This window comes from Plectropomus leopardus, chromosome 21, assembly GCF_026936395.1.
Source record: "Plectropomus leopardus strain MGB_pleo_1.0 chromosome 21, ASM2693639v1, whole genome shotgun sequence".
NCBI classification, from domain to species: domain Eukaryota; kingdom Metazoa; phylum Chordata; class Actinopteri; order Perciformes; family Serranidae; genus Plectropomus; species Plectropomus leopardus.
The window spans coordinates 8,776,637-8,794,424 of NC_142196.1; the positions used below are offsets into that span (position 1 = coordinate 8,776,637).

A 17,788-nucleotide genomic window follows, 5' to 3' on the forward strand; every position below is an offset into this window, starting at 1 on the left:
TGTTTGTGGGATTTTCATATGCTTGTCTTCAATATTTAACCTTGGCCAAGTGAAATTTGAATATCTAATCAATCATGCCATATTAAAGTTGAATGCTAATCGCCATCGGCTCATTACTATTTCACGAGGCGGCTCCATTTATGAAATGTCACTCAAAATAGTGTACCCACAAGCCAATCGATGTCAGCCGTCTTTCCATCTGAATGTTTCATTTGCTGTAAATACATAAACAGAGAGATATGGATTGAGGGCAGGCAGTTGGACGCCCACATGTGGTTTCTGTGCCGGGTGGGGGCATGCTGAAAAGGCATTGATCAGTGGTGGGGCTCAGTATACAGTTTCCTGGAGGCCTAGTCTAAAGCTGGGACTAAAGCCTACCGTGACCAAGACGTTTGGAGTCAACTCGTGACCTTTGAGGTTGGTCTGAGACCATGCTATTGATAGAAAAAGGGATACGGTTACTACCCCACTGGAAGTTGTCATTTTTCAATAACTGATATCAGACTGTGTACAACATTGAGCAGAGAGAGAGGGGTGCACACAGCATCACTGGAACAGAGTATTTATAAAGAGGCTACAAACATTACTGATGTGTTGTATAGCTGTTGAAATATTTCATTTCCATTCTTTTTTTTTAACAGAAAACAACAACTAACAAATGCACTTTTATTTAGTAGCTTTCCATATAAACGTGTAAACATGGTTTTACAGTATTGAAAACTAGATTTGAAACTCTTTGATCACCCTTTTAGCCTCTTAACTGGATGTGTTCCACATCCATTGTCACAAAAGTGACTCACCATTTAACCTGCTCTCCGAAACAGCAGAGAGGCGATAAATAAGCCAGAATGGGTGATGTGGATATGCTATTATGCAAACAGAATTATAATGAATCATCCACCATACAGTGAAAAAACATTTCCTGTGTGCAAACAGGAAAAAAAACCTTGGTTTGCTGTATTGTAGAAATAATGCAGAAATACATAGACATTAAAAAGACAAGACATAGGGTGAGTGCAGACACATTCATGAAGTGTTAAGTGGCAATGCAGGTTCTATCAGAGCACAATAACTTATAGATATAGATAAAGACAGATAAAGACATGGACATTCCTATCTATTTGGTCTTTTCTAGTAGTAAATTATGCATCAGGATACAGTCTGTAGTCACCACTGTAAATGAACAACAGGAATAAGAAAGTAATTGGTTGTCACAGTTTGTACATCCTTTAACTCAACCACATTATTGGATAATTATTATTGTATTGAGAATTATTGTATATTGACCCTTGGTTGCCCTCTTGTTAAAGCTAATATAACTTGTGGATGACAATGGATTTTTTTATTATCGTGTGTGTACGTGTATCAAGTGATATAGTATGTAAATGGCCTTGCACAGCTCCTGCAAACTTACTTTTTAACAGACACATTTTACCTCTTGTTAGCTCTGAGGATCTAAATAAACACAGGAAGAACACAAGAATAACTTTACATAATCCTAAATGATAAACGGATTCAAATATGAAACACCTTTTACAGAGCTAATTCTTTGCTTTATGACACATCCAAAAACATTCTTTGATGTCAATTTTTCTAATAAGCTTTTCTCTTTGAGTATGAGTAGTAAACTGCAAACAGCCGTATTTGCCGTTTAACAAACCTGTCTCTACACTCACTTGATGCCATTATGTTAATTGAGAAAAGTAAATATCATCAGATATTGCAGCTTTTAGTGTGTTGCTTTACTTCAAAGACATCATAATTTGCAAATTAGAAATTAATTTAAGCCAAAAATCTTCATATTCATATTAATTTCTCTTCAATACCCATTAACCAAAAACGAAAAAAGCAGAAGAGAAATATCAGATGCTTTTTGTTTCCTTTGATTGGTATTAACCAATATTCTCTCGGATGGAAAAGACTAGTGGCATGTTGTTGTGTTTCATATAACTGAGACTTCTATGTGTCAGTGTGATCACACTTAAGCCCCTGCTTGATGTCTCTGCAGAGCAGAGAGGGAGGTAGCACAGTGTGTTTGCCAAGCAGCCTGTATCATATGCGTCTCTAAACTTACCACCCACTTCTGCACGCTAGCTAGCACTGCTCCTTCTCTTTGTAGCCCTGGCTTTGGTGAATTTTCCTGAAATACACATATTCACCACTGCCAAGGGCATAAACAATTATCAATCAGCTCTAATCCACTGTTCCGCATAAATAAGAGTTTCTCATGCAGTTTGCTGAGCTGTGCTGTCACTTTTTTTTATGACTTATAAAATTTGACTTGGCAGACAGAGCCCAACATGATGCATGACAAGTAACTTACACTGGGGTCTCAAATCCATTGCAACGCTTACACAAATAGACTGTCAGTTTGCTGCAGTAATCGTGGTCCAAATCGGTGTTTGTGTTTATTACAAGTGAACCCCTCAAAATATTTCTTGTCAGAGTGAGAGGGCCTCTGAAACAGCATTTAGACCATCACAAATACTGAAACTGTCTTCTGAAACTCAGACAAGCGGAACAATATTAGGATTAGCATCTTATTATGGTTGTGTGACCCACCTGCCACCCTATTCAGTGGTCAGATGATTCAGACTTTGGATACATTAGACCTGTTTGATTTATTTAAAACAAGTTGTGGGTCAGGAAAAAACATCCCTACATGGACTTGCTGATATCTAGGGTGGTATCAGCCTATTCATTTGTTTCCTCCCGCCCATGGGATTTTTATTTTTTTCTGCAGGGTGCTGACTAATTGAAATGCTGCTGACTCTCATCATAGTTTTACCATTTCAATCACACACCGGTAGTCAACCAGCTATTGATAGTGTGTCCACTTTCTGGCCAGTCATCCACTTTTAACAACCCAAAGTTGGTTGTAAGTAATGAGAGAAAGAGAGAGAAGTAAGGGAATTATTCCACAAAAGTTTGCTTTTGGACACTTCTGGATCCACTAGTTTAAGTTTTCTTGCAGCTGCACTCAGTTGTTTTGGGCAATAACCAAAGTTGTGCTTTAAGACTCACCGCAAGAGATCGTCGAGGACACAGATGTACTGTATTCAGATATATTTACTACGTAGATAAAGACATTATACACAGCGTGTGTCATTTTGGATATGCCACAAAAGGGAGCAGAAGCAGACGATTGTAGACACAGTGTATAATTGCCTCCCTGTACCCTCCTTCAGGCATTTTTCCAGTCAGAAACTATGAAACACCCAAAGGCAACTGCTTGTGTGCATAACTCTGAGACACTACAAGTAAAAATGATTAGACTGTGAAGGCCTGTGTGAGCGTTGTGCACTGGAGGGCATTTGTTTAGCATGCATATTGTTTGGTTTGTTTTTACCGTATGGGCTCATCAATAATGCAGGGCGACTTAACCAGCAATTACAATGATGAAGACATCAAAATGCAAAACAGAGGGCTGTGAGCTCTCCTATCCAATAAGAGTTGTCTGCAAAGGGAGGACTACAGACTGGACAGACTTTTAATTAGTGGGCTTTGTATCCCAGCCAGGAACAGCAGATTGGCTGCTTGCTCTTTCTTGTAATCATAGCCATAGAAACCAAGAACTTGAAGCATGACCATTTGAATTATGGGTAATTTAGTCTAGTTAGCAAAAGCTTGATGGACAAATCACTTGCAAACCAATTTTACAAGAAGACGGACAAAGCTGTGAAACTACTGACTGGTAAAATTAAACATTTTTATCATTTTGTGCTGGCCTGTCCATCCCTGGTGCATAAAGGACTTTGATGACCAGATAAAACCACCATGCAGTTGCCAAGTTACAAGCAAACACATTACATAGATTTGCGATAATTATTTTCCGTGTTTATATTCTACAGTTCTCTGAGAAAGTTACATTTTCTGCTTTAAGGCATCTTTTTTTTTAGCTAACACACATTCTTAATGCTTGTTTTTATTATGTTTAATTTTCTATTTTTATAAAAGTTGTAAATACATCATCTTGTCATTTTGTTAGTGGTTCAGTTCTGTATTTATTTTGCATCAAAGGCATGACTCCCAAATGTGCTTTGTGAAATTCACTGTAAATGTGACAGAAAGGTTTAAAAATGACTTTATACTTTTTCATCTTAGTGTCATGCTTTATGTGTCTCAACGAATTAAGCCACTCACTATATTAATAACTTTATCAAAAGAGTAAATGTAGCTAGTTGACTGGCTATTTTTTTTCTTTTTATTTTGAATCACAATTAACAAAAGTATTACACTAGTGCAGCTTGTGTTATGGTGTTCTGTAAGTTGGTCTTTTCTCTCTAGTGATGTTACAGTGTTGAACGGTGCCCAGGACCAGCTTATTAATGCTTTTCAATTAACAGTGTGTTAAGACCCCTATATCTGAGTGGCTCTCTCAATGTTGTACTGTGACTTTGACTTAATGTATTCTTTTATATATTTATATATTTTATTTATCAATATAGGCTTGGACTCAGTCAAGGTCACAAGGAAGTCCTCTGCAAAGAATGATATATAAATGTCACTTAACAGTATTAGTTTATTTACTGGAAGATTCAGAGGAGACAAAAATGAAATGCTAGTTCTAGGTATCCCTCTGTGTCTTCTCCCCAAATACAAATTATACTCAGACAGCTGTAGACAACACGCTTCAGTCTCTCCGAGCACAGAAAGCAGCTGCTTTGGAAATCAGTACAGTCATGTAGATTTTTTTGGCCACTAAATATAGGCTAGTGTGGAGTAACATTTTTGATGCATCCAGCATCGTCTTCTACACCTCCCAGTACTTTCTCCGCATCACTGTCCCATTCTTTGAAGCACATGCTTGTCTTATGGGAATTTCCAAGCTCGTATAGAATTGAATTTCTGATAAGTCACCTTGTTTACTATCCAAGCGTTGGCTTATTTGCGCATGGTTGCAGTTTGAGTTTGCCATATCGTGTCTACATTTAGAGAGGGTAAATCTGAGCACTCCATGGCAGCCAAGTTTACCATTACAATCTCTTCGCCTAAGTGTGCCCTCACCCACAGTGACCTCGGTCTTATTGAAAGTAGAGTGTCTTGTCTGACCTTTTCGGAGGACCTTGTACTTGTAAAGAATGTCCCTGTCAATACTAGTTTTCATGGACCACTTACAGTATTTCAGCTTTTCTTCCTCTGGCCAGTCCTCTCCATGGACTATTGGGCTGCAGCACGAAGAAGACAACAAACTCAAGAAAACCAAACAAATGCTGTTTATATTCAGATCTTTTTGAGCAAATATTGAAGTTCTGCAATTGTATTTCATCTGTAAGGACATACATGCTTAATCTGTAACACAAAAGTAATCTAATGCAACCCAATTTAATGGACAACACTGCACTTCTTGCATTAACCACTTTTTGGTAATATTTGATGCCATTACCACTGAGTTCAGTTTCATCCCTGGCTTCACTGAACATTTTTCCGTCCTTTCTGTTAGCCACAAGTGTGCACACAAAGCCACACCAATCTGAGACCACAGCCAGTCCAACACAAAAGTGACTGAAACCTGTCCTTCCCAAATTACCAATTAACCTTTACACATTACAATGTCCACACTTCAGTGGTCCTGTACCTTTCTTCATGATTTTTTACACAAAATAATGTTGTATTTTTATGTCTCTGCACTGGCAATTGCTCTGGCTGCAGATATTGAACGCCAAAACCGTGATTTTCTTAAAATTTGGCATCACTGTAACCTTGCATCAGTCTCATTCTCTGTAAAACAATATCTCAAAATATTGTTGAGGAAATTCCTTCAAATTTTGCACAGACGTCCACTTGGACTCGACAATGGACTGATTAGAATTTGGTGTCTTTGTGACCTCACAAAAAATGTTTTTGGCCATAACTTGAGAATTCATACGTTGATTTTGACTACATTTAACACAAATGTCTAATAGGATAAAAAGTGATGATATTTTAAATCCAATAGGTCAAGGGTCAACTTTACTGTGACATGATAATGTTCTGCAAAAATACTTTTCTGGCCATTAATCACCGTCATAACTCAGGAACAGAAGGGGCGACATTTGGTCTGATAATGAATTGTTTAACTAATCTTGGGTGTCCTTCTTGAAACTGTGTTGATTGTTTAGAGCACCTGAGGTGCCAGGAGCAAGATGTGTGTGAATCAACCATGTTTTCACAGACATGGGTGTAAACTGTAAGTGCAATGTGAGTGTTTGTGAAGGCATACAACTGCAAGGCTATAATTCTAGTTTGCCTTGTGATCTAAGCAGATTAAATGTTTGTGTTTTTAAACCGACACCCAGACTTCTACAGCTTTTGGATGTAAAGAGTTTGACAGATTTTTGTAACATGTCTTGCAGTAAAGCTCACATTTTGCCCTGTTATGAGTCAGGAGCAGTGTCAAAACAAACAAATGGGATCTTGACTCTGTCTCTGAAGTCATATGAAGGTTTAATGTGAATCTGTGAGAACTTCTAGTACTTGTGGAATGTGTTATGAGCTAATGAGGACAGGTTCTGACATGGTTCGATGTGGAATACCTGGCACGCTGGTTCTATGTGATCATGGGCTCTAATACCTCCTTTAATCAACACAGCTTGGTCGAAGGTATTCAGAGGGCATTTGTCTCACCTCGCCAGCGACACTCGCTGGCAGATGCTTTGCATATCAGGCCTGGTGGATCAATATGTTATTAGAGAACAACCTCTTGGAGGCATGTCAATTAATTCTGGGCTGTCAGCCGCCCCCCTTGCATTGTCCAGTGGGGCTGAGGGAGAGCAGTGGGTGTCTTTTTAACTTGGTGCCTGTGGAGAATTTGCGACCTTAGCTGCTTCAAGGTTTCATCCACAGATCCTGAGAAGTGGAGAGTAAGGACTGGATGTATACCGATCACATGATCTGACTTATATGAATATAAAACTGCATCAGACATGATTTTCATGTAGAAAAACATCTAATCACAATACATGCACTATGCTGTGTGCTATGCTATGCTGAAAATATACAAGTATATACAGGGTATATACAGGGGTACAGCAATGTACACAACACAGTATTATTGGAAGTTAAATAATAGGTAATATCAATAATATAAAAACAAAGGCAGTCTTAAGCTCTTCATTTTTTGCATGTTAGTTACTGTTAGATTGTACACCTGCATTTTGGTAGGCAGTAGGGATGTATGATAATCAGTACATCATCTGTATCGGCAGATATTGGCTTTAAAATGAAATATTGTCAAAGTGAACGTGTAGAAAATATCACCCCTAAGTTAAAGTATTTTTATTGTTTGGCACAATGAGTGAATATTAGTTACACTGAAAAGTATTATATTTCATGTCTTTATCTGCTGGTGGGCCATCACAATAAGAGCATGCATAATAACATGTTAATTACTCTACTGAAGAGACTTGATATTCACTAAAATTTGGCGGGGAAAAATGTGGATATATTGGTTATCGGCCGAATTAGTTGTTATATATCTGCATATCGGATATCAGCAAAACATTTAAAATCTTGCATTCCTATTAGGCAGTGCAAATAAATCAAATATGAACCAAGATTCAGTTACTGCATATTTCACACCTTAAATGTTTTCAGAGACCTTTCCATTTAACTGTAAGTAGAGTTAATTTGTTACCTGTCAATCTCCATATTGTTACCTGTCAAAATAGCCAAGCTTGCATTACTTCAGTCACCAGCTGGAACGTGTATTGGTCCAGTGTGGCGCTGTGCATTCTGGTAGTTGTAGGTTTTCTACCTCTTGAGCAAAGAGCTTAAAGAGCAGAAAACCCTGGTCACATTTTATACCTATATGTTCTGTAAATATCGGGATTAAATACCAAAGATCGGAACCAGTTGTTTTTTTCTGTTGCAAGAACTTTTTGCAAAGTTTGGATGACACTCTCAGATGGAGGATCTGCTTTAGAGTCAGATCAGGGCCTGAAGCCACAAGATTAGTCGTTCCCCTCTCTCAAACTTAGTTATTTTCCTCTCCCAGTTTGACATTTTTTTGTCTGGCTCATGGTTATATTGTGCTTTATTTGCCAGCAAATCTAGTATTGACTGTTTTGGAAAATATTCAGTGTTTGCATAATTTGACGTAGCCTGACAAATTCCAGAGAGATGATGTAAAGGCTGCAGTCTATTATAGGTTTTACTGAATGCATTACTGTTTTCCATCACTGTTTACCTGCAGAGGGTGAATGCAAAAGAAGTTCATACTCCTGAGGGGGACAGGATACTGTTACTACATATTTTCTGTCTCAATTGAAATTAAGTTGGTGGCTGTGTGTGGGAATAGCTGGGTATTCTTTAAATACACCATAAAGGAGTTGGCTGTAGTGTGTGCCCTCACTCTGCCACAGACAGACAGAAGTGTTTGCACAGACAGAAAGCAATGAGATAACCTGGATGACTCATGGCACTTTTATAAAAGGCTCTTTTCACATAGAAATCTTCACACTCTTGGAATCAATGCCTTCTAGCGAGCCACTGCACCATCAATATGTTGACGTTCTCTTTGTGCCGGCTGTTACAGATTTTTCAGTTCTCAGAATTTAACATCACACAGCGGGGGGACTGAGGGACCGGTTTCTTGAAGTAAAACCTCCAAGACAGCCTGTCCAGCCATTTTTCTAAGATTGACCCCAAAATCCAGCACTCTCCACAGATTTCTCTCTAGACATTTGAAGTAAAGTCATTGTGCTGGCACCGGATGACAAAGATGGAGAGACTATTGTTTAAAAATGTGACTGATGGTTTTTCTGCCTGCTCTGCCTTGAAGAAAGAGATGGTGTTGATAGATGAACCAATACACTCCAAACTCTTTCTTCTTTAGGTTTGCTGTGTGTGTTGTTTGATTCACTTTTCTCCTGCTGAGGTGATATTTCACCTGTTTGCTGTGACACAGCGCAGCAGTGCTGGTCTCTGGCTGTGGATGTCTTCATTAGGTTACATTTCTATATATTTTTTTTTTTTGACTGCTGAGCTAAAGGCTGTGTTGCAGCTCTTTGCTCTTTCTCGTTTCAGTGCCATAGAAAACTTCAGCTGAACATACCTTATGACATCTAATAGTGTGTTATTTGAACTATAAAAAAACATGGTACAGAGTTGTGTTTAAGGTGCAGCATTAAATCAGTGGAGAGAGGCAGGAAGCACAGTGATCAAACAGCTACTGTTGGTGGAGCGATATAAAGAAATATCCCCTGTCACTTCATTAAAATTATGCATACAGATGTACTGGAGGAGGAAAATGTTGAAATTGAGAATGGCTGCAAATATCATGAACCTTGTAACTCTTTCTTCACTGACCTTGGAATACATTCAACACCAATACGTATATACTTTAATGAAAATCTTCACTTAAATATGCACTTCATTATTTACATTCACTTTGCATTTGCAATCTTTTAGAGGGTCTTCACACAACACTTACATACTTGAAGTATGTGAGTGTTGTGTAAAGTGTTTTTGTTTATTACAACTCATTGTTGCATTTATCCAAAGAAGGATATTTATTACTTTATTTATATATTTTCCTATTTATTTATTTTAGCATATAGCACATCATACCTTGCACAAGGGCCCTGGTTCTCCCTCATGCCAAAGTGAGCGTAAACGTTTATCACTTTGATAAGAGGGTGAAGCAGAACTATGCTTATTGTTTGGAAACATGAAAAAAGTCATGAGAGTCAACTGTTTCTTTTATGCCACAACTTGTGCTGTGTTCTGTGACTTCGTAACTGAAGTGAGAGTGAAATACAACTAGCTATTACATTTGTTTAGGTGTTTATAAACTGCAACTCAAAAAAGAACAATGCATCGTGCATGAGCATGCATTCAAATGCATACGCACAAAATGAAACCACAGCCTGTCTGTGGACCAGTCCAGACAATACGTGGTCGTAATGCCACTCTTTATAGGTGCACATAATTTATATTGGGCAATAGGGATGCACATTTCTCAGTAAATAGTAATTATCAGGGATTCAGCTAAGCCGTAGTATAAATAGTATTTTATATTTAAAAATGTATGAAAGGAAATTCTGGGGGGAAAATACGAAATGAATAGTGTATGTTTAAACCTCATTCTGGTCTGTCTGTATAGGTTTACATATTCTTTGACTGACAGATGGACCAAACTGTTTTAAAGGAGGGAGGATTGTAGTGGGAGCACTGGGATGTCAGGCAAAAGCAAATGGTTTAGGGCTTCAGGGAGGTCAGAACCGCTCTGCTTCATCACTCGGTTAAATGACATTACTCTGTTGCATGTTTTTTTCTGACAAAGGCAGTTCTTTCTTTTTCACTATACATATGTTTGTGCCCCTGGAACAGGTAATTCTGTTTCTTTTTTAACACAACTTGACAGATGTAGTCTGTTGCTAAAGTAGATTTTTGGTTTACTTACAAAGAAATTAGACATTTTTGTTATTGAAAATTGTGATGAGAATAAATTTAGTTAGTTTGGAGATTCAAAATGTTAGTAATTTGCTCAATTTGGTTTATCATAACTCCCTGGTTTGATCCTGTCTCTTAAAAGCCTTCATTAACTGATTCCTTCTATTCCCCACCTTTCTTATCCGCCTCCTCCTTCACCACCACCCTCTTCTAACGCGTTTAACTTATTTTTATCTCAAATGCATCTTAATCACCTCTCTTCTCTGACTGCCCCCTGTCTTTTTTTCCTTTTTCCCTTTTTTTTTGTCTTCCCTCCCCTTTCACTCATTTCACCCCACTTCCCTTCGTCAGCTCCTCTTTACACCTTTTCGACCAGACAGCCAACCTCTGGGGATGCTAGTTCCTGTTTATATGCAGAGCGCCTCTCCTTCCAATCAGTACTTCTGAAAGGTTGTTACTAATGGTCCCCAAGGAGGAGAATCAACCTTGAATACGTACAAGGCCTCTGCCGGCATTTTGCAGGTGCGCTGGGCACTGGGAGTGTCACATCTTGCTTCACACCTTGTCTCCACCAAGGTTTAGATGCAATACCGTGTCTATGAAATGGAAATACAGCCTATTCATCTGGATTTTATTGTCTCACAGGAAGATTCTGAATGATTAAACACATAAAAACTTTATTTTCTAATATTCATGGATGTTGTGCAGTGCTTGTAATCAGAATAATCTAGTATATGAACTTAATAGTCCTGTGATTAAGGTTTAATACTTAGTGTTTAACAGACCATCAAAGTATTGTTTCACTTTGTGTCAAATTATCATAATCACCCATGTTGTTGTGTGTTGTAGCAAGCCACGGAAAGCCCTGCCTTTTATTTTATTTTACTTACTTTTAGCAGAGACAAGAACAGGCTGCACAATTTATGACAGTGGGCAGCCACAATCTTGAGCCCCCGAGAATAGCTTGATTATTCTTCTGGGAGAAATGCATGGACGGGGAGAGGCATTCCATATGTTTCACTTAACAACCAATGAAGCTGCGATTCAGATAGTTGGGGCAGAAAGAGCTGACAGCGCTCGTCCACACCCCTGGCTTTCTCCAGCACAGCCGAGGCAGGCAATAATCTAACTATAATTAACGGGTATAAAGCATGTCATGCAGCCATTAGACCAAATAGCTGGCAACCAATCAGCTATGACATTAATGGTAGTAACCAACCACAACTTTATAATTCAGCTGTGTTGTAAGAAGGGAGATGTGTTTTAAGAATTCTACAGTTTGGTGCATAACTCTTTTTGAGTCAGTTGGCAGTTTATTTTTATGTAAATAAATCACGCCTTGTCATGCTTTCATTGTAGTCAGGGGCTCTTTGTCGAAGGTGACAATCAATTTTGGTAGCTCTGTGAAACTATGTGAGCACATATTTGCACACACGCACTCGCGCACTCACACACACACACACACACACACACACACACACACACACACACACACACACACACACACACACACACAGTGTTACTGTGTAATTGGCTGCAAAATCCTTTGGTAGTGACATCAAAATAACCAGTGTTTACATTTTGGGATTATAAATGAGGTTTTAAATATTTGCTAAATAAGTACAGTTCAACACAAATAATTTAGCCCAATTTTTCCTGCTTAGATGTGGTCAACCTCTGCCTCTGCACTGGCGATCGCTGTGGCCAGAGGCATTATGTTTCTACATCTGTCCATCCCACTGTTGCCCTTCTTGAAAATAGGTTAAATCTACACTTAGATCCCCATGGGCAGATGACATAGACTTATAATGTTGACAGAAGAACAACACACACACACACACACACACACACACACACACACGCATTCTGCTAATCAAAATAACTTATAATATCTTCATGATCATTAATGCTGTGTAAAAATAAAAGACTCACATTCACACACTCATCAGAAGTCCGAGCTCCTATAATCCTGATATATGAGGAACTGATATCCCGTCATACTAAGGCTCATTTTTGTAAAAAGCTGTAAGGGGAAAATGTGGGCGATATGTAGACGGGAGTTTTTAGAGATATAATATCATAACTGAGTAATACACTTTTGAAAGTGAAGAGAACGCATGTATTGGTTTTCTGACCAGTGGTAAACTGACAGTGAGCTGAGCTATCGTATACACTGTTTCCAACAAGAAGACAAGTATACTGTATCTGTGGCAAAAGGTGGATAAGGTCCACACTATTCTGTTCTATGTCAATGAGAAGTCAGCACTTACAGGAGATTCCTAATGCAGCTCCTGAGACCATTTACTACCTGAATAATGAAAACATCAAATGGTTTCTCGCTGAAGAATGAAGTTGCATCAAAACTTTGTGCACAGTGTGCCAGCTGAGCGGTGCTCGAAAGGGTAAGACCAGCATCAAAGGAAACGAGAAATACATCGGTTATGGTTGAAACACCAGACACTCAAATCTACCACCAAAGGGTTTGGTGAAGAATTATTTTTAATTTTAAGATTTAACTTGGAGTCATATTAGGTCCATCTGTGTTACAACACTTTGTTTAAACACTAAAGTACTACGTATTCTTTTGTTTTGGCAAAACAACTTGCGTCATTACATGTAACTGAACAGGAGTGTACCTATCCAGAGAGTACCACATGTCTCAAATTCTGCAAATATAGTTAACATTGTAGTTTGTATTAAAATTAATGGCTCTTACTTAATGATGAGAAGGAATTAATTATTGTCTCCAGTTTGAATCAGCAGTTTGCATGTTGATCTTTATGTACCTAAAACAATAGGTGGCGCCAGGGGCAATCTTCATGTCCGCATGTTCCTCTCCTATGTAGTCTCTTAGCTCTGCCCTAACACTGGATGGCCGGCCATTAGGATTTCCAGTGACCAGCTTTCATGCCAAGACACTCAGGCCACTAAAATGAAGCAAATAAAGTAAACACAGCGAGGGGAAGCTACATTTACTCACGTACTGCTGCTAAGAATAGTTATTTTTTAAGCACACATTGATTTTGCAATATTTGTCAATTGAAGTGTGACTCCAGACTCATTCAAAGACTTCTGGGAAAAACCCTTGGTTTTCCACCATCTCTAGAAATGTCCCTGCTTAAAAGGTTGGCTCACCCCAAACTCAAAAATAAATATTTATCCTCTTGCCTGTAGTGTTGTTTATCAATCTAGATTGTTTTGGAGTGATTTGCCAAGTGTTGGAGGTATCGGCCGTAGAGATATGTGCCCTCTCTCCAATACAGTGGAACCAGATGGTGCTTGTGGTGCTTAAAATACCAAAAAAATACATTTGAAAACCTCAACAGCAATGTCTCTTTCCTAAAATCATGACTCTGTTACTCAAGATAATCCACAGACCTTGTTGTGAGCAGTTTGATGTAGGAACTGTTTTCTTCCTACCAACCTTCATTTGCCAACCAAATCACTGTACAAATAAAAGGGTTGATGTGATCTGTCCCAACAAAGCAGTTAGGTTCTATGCATTCTTGAACACATAAAGTTATCAGTAACATTTTACACTACCATAAAGTCAAAGTAGGTGCCACCTATGAATGAATACAAATAAAGAGTAATGAATACAGCTTTTTACTTCAAAGCTCCTGTTTGACGACGTTTCAACAAAAAGATAAATAAAAACACTAATACAATACATCAGCTTATCTTTTTCATAATTTTTATAACTTCATTAATGTACATGTGGGATGCAGTGTGATGACGATATGCATTTTACAGTTTTTTAGATGCCTGTTTTTAGAACACACGAGAAAAAAAGCTGATGACCTGCTGTGCCCTAATTACAGTAATGAACTGGCCTCCTATATGTCCCTCCGTCATTGTGAATATCTTACAGTAGTCCACTAAAACAAAATTGAACAGTATTACTAGAAATATTGCTAAGCATTTTTAATAATAAAAGCCATACTATGCATCTTTGTTGCCAGCAAAACTAACTTGCTTTACATTTACCTATTTTGATGAATTGATTTTACACAGTTTGGCATTGTCTTTCTTCATAATGGGTTACTTGGAAGGATTGCATGTTTACTCAGCAAATGATCAGACAAGAAATTACTCTTAATGGAAACTATGGATCCTTCCCAACCGCATTCTTCGCATTCTCACAGCTTAAAGATCTGCCCCTATAGACAGTCACTGACAGCAGCAGAATTTACTGTGTGTTGGAATGCAGCCAGAGTACGACTTGAGTAAGCATTAAAAGGATGAGCTTTGTGTGTGGCTGTTCATGTTATATACAGTAACACAAATCAATAGTTATATTAAATTCTTAAGCAGTCATATCATCGTAGAGATTATATGCAAAGTGTTGAATTCTCTGTATCCTTTGCTCCTTGTTGGTTCATTCTGATTTAACAGCCTTTTTTTTTCTCCTTTTTTTTTATTAAAGACAAGACACTGGAGGTTGGAGGTCAAGTTTTCTGCACAGCAGTATAATCCATAATGGTGCTGGTAAAATGCAGTAAACCAAGGAAGCTGATTGAAGCATATATGAAAAACGTTGCTTGGCCTTCCACTTGTAGAGAATGCAAGTGGAGGAGCAGTGAATTTAGATAAATACCAAGCACTTCTAAGTTGGTCCAGAGCTGAGATCTTTTGGTTTGCGGCAAGCCCTTTCTTCATTTTTGATTTATGTTTCAACTGAATTTTTACTTGAAGCAAGAAGGTTTATTTTCTGCTCACATAACGTAATTGATGGAGGTTCAGCATGAGGCAAAACGGCAGCAAATCCATGTTGTGTGATTTTGTGCAGACTACAAAAACATATCAGAATGTTAACTCAAGGTTTCCTTGTCTATTCTGTGTGGAGCAGACAACCAGACAGAAGTACAGACAGACATCTGTCTACACACTTGTCGTCCACACTGCATTTTCAGTACATCCATCCATTTTTTAACACCCACTTATTCCTTTCAGGGTCAGCCTGCCCCAGCATGCAAGGAATGGAAGGAAGGGAAACACCCTGGACAGGTCAGCAGTTCATCACAAGTCTAACACGAACATTCGCATTCCCACTCACATCCACACCTAGGAGTAATTCACAGTCTCCAGTTCAACCTGAGAAAACTGTAGCACCCAGAGGATGCACGCCCAAGATGCATGAATAGAAATGCTGTATGCCATTTCAGACAACAACAGCAACACATCTTCCACAGCCAGGTAGATAGCAGATTGCCCTCCACCCACGCTGTCCTTTGCATTATGTAAATTACAGTTTCTGGATGTAGGATTAGTTTTAAATATCCATCCTGTTTATTAGCTAACCAAAAGAAAGCAGTTTAATGAGCAGGAGACACAAGACAGCTGTGTGCAGATGTGACTGCCATATAGTACAACAAGTGTTCACAGAAAAAGAAGCGTGCACAAGTAAAGTGAGGGCTGCTGGAAGGGGATTGCTTGTTATGTTTGTTGACAGTGGCGGGGCAGGTAACCTTGGAATGCATCATCTCCTCCCTGATTAATCTGTGAGAGATTGCACCCTGTTTTGTTAATGAAAAACACACATCTTTGCATGGCCATACCTCAAGAGAGGAGCATTACAATGCCTAATCTTTTAGCAGTGGTGTATGTCACCTCTGGACATGATGTTACATGTTGTCTCACCTTTTAAAGTAATGATGTCTACATTCTGCTGCTACACGGAGCAGAACTATATTAATTAATAACATAGTTTTGCCCTAATGGTTCATGGATGTTCACTTTAATGGGGGCCCAGCCACTGATGCTGCACAATTTGTGCAACATGCATAGAGGATATTTCGCTGTGGACACGATAGAGAGTACAGGTCTTTTCATAAAGCATCTTTTGTTTGTATCTGTGTTTTTTAAGGTTGACATAATCACTCTGTTCTGATAAAGCATTTTATCCATTCAGACATTCGATAAAATACCACATGTACTAACACAGTCTTCGTGCATCTCAAATTAAGTAGAAAACAGGATCATAAGAGACATGGAAATGTAAATACGGAGCAGTCAAACCTGAACATGGAGGTGTGAATCTTCAAAAATGAAAAGGTGTGCCTAAACCTACAAGAAATAGGTCAGACTGTGAGACACAGCTGTCAGACTACTGAGAGAACAACATTTTTTACACATACTCTGTATGCTACTATTACAGCTTGTACTTTTAGTTATGGTGTGATTCAGGATGTTGCAATGGTGGGAAAGCAAGCAAGACCTGCTGTCTTGTGGTTGTAGTGACAAGAAGGTACAGTTAGTGTTTGAATATTGGTGGAGCTGCATGGGCAGTTTCACTGCATTGCCACACATATAGCAAACAGCTCTGACTTTTTGGCCGCTTGCTTCTGGAGCTGTAGCTGTCAGATATAATCTTTGAAAAAAACGTTATCAAATGCCTTCTTCTTTGTTGTGTTGCCACTGTATGTAACCAGAAAGAAAGATGTTAGTCAGGGATGCTTAACTTTACATCTAAAGAAATGCAGATTTTAAAGGCTGTAATCTATTTATTGACTGGATGGTATGTTTAATGTGAGCCAAATGTATGTTTTGTTGAGGACTATCGTAGTGCTTCATGTGATGTAAATGTCTTACACTGTGGGCTAAAGCTGCCTATTCAGCAGATGGTGGCAGTGTAATGAGTGATGTCTCATAAAAACACTCATCGTCATCCTCAAATATAAGTTATGGTGTAGTACAAAATCATCGTAGTACTCTTTGCATTTTCCAGTTTTTTTTCCTGTTTTTTATTGTTTTGTGTCCACTCTCTTCTCTAAATTCAGATGTTTTGCGGGTCCCTTAATGCAGTACAGGCGTAGTTCGCACTTAGAGTGCAGTTCATGGTGGCAGATGTTTTGATCGTGGTGGACAACAAAAATAAATAAATATATGGGAAAGCCATATGTATTTTTTTCTAAAATAGGCAGTCTTGCAATGCACTATCCTCTCATTGTGACTCCATCATAATTTTAATTTTACGTTTTTCAGTAACATTTAACGGAAACTACAATCTTTCCTGAACCAAAGTACTTTTGAGCCTGTTTATACCTGGTATTCATGTGTTCAGTGATCCTAACACCAGTGGACAGCGGAGACACATCTCTGTTCACACTTGTGCTCATCGTGCATCTCCAGCTGATCATGTGTTCAGATTTCCTTACTGCCTACATCACAGGGTAGAAGATCAATGGCGCATGGTTATTAAATCCACTGTTTCATTAGCTGCTTGCTAGCATGCTCAATAGCCATGTTAGCTGTTGTGTCGGTACAGCTGGAGATGTTGTTGTTAGCAAATTCTAAACTGTCTTCTTCCGTAGGGTGAAACAATGGATTTTCACAAAACTCTTTTTCCAACTTGTTGTAAAATGGGCAAGTTACAGTGAATTAGCATGCTTTTACCAAAACAACCACCACGTCA

The 17,788-nt window shown here is 38.6% G+C and overlaps 1 protein-coding gene across 2 annotated transcripts in view; it reads left to right on the plus strand.

Annotated features, from left to right (window-relative positions):
* Window positions 1-17,788, plus strand: part of LOC121960482 (uncharacterized) — a 111,586-nt gene that overhangs the window by 26,385 nt on the left and 67,413 nt on the right. Inside the window, exon 4 of one of the 2 annotated variants that reach the window (XM_088071802.1) lies at window positions 15,328-15,381. The exons of the other annotated variant lie outside the window; for it this stretch is intronic. Within the exon in view, the coding sequence (XP_087927928.1) occupies window positions 15,328-15,381 (54 nt within the window). The remainder of the gene's footprint in view (window positions 1-15,327; window positions 15,382-17,788) is intronic. 2 annotated transcript variants of the gene reach the window in all.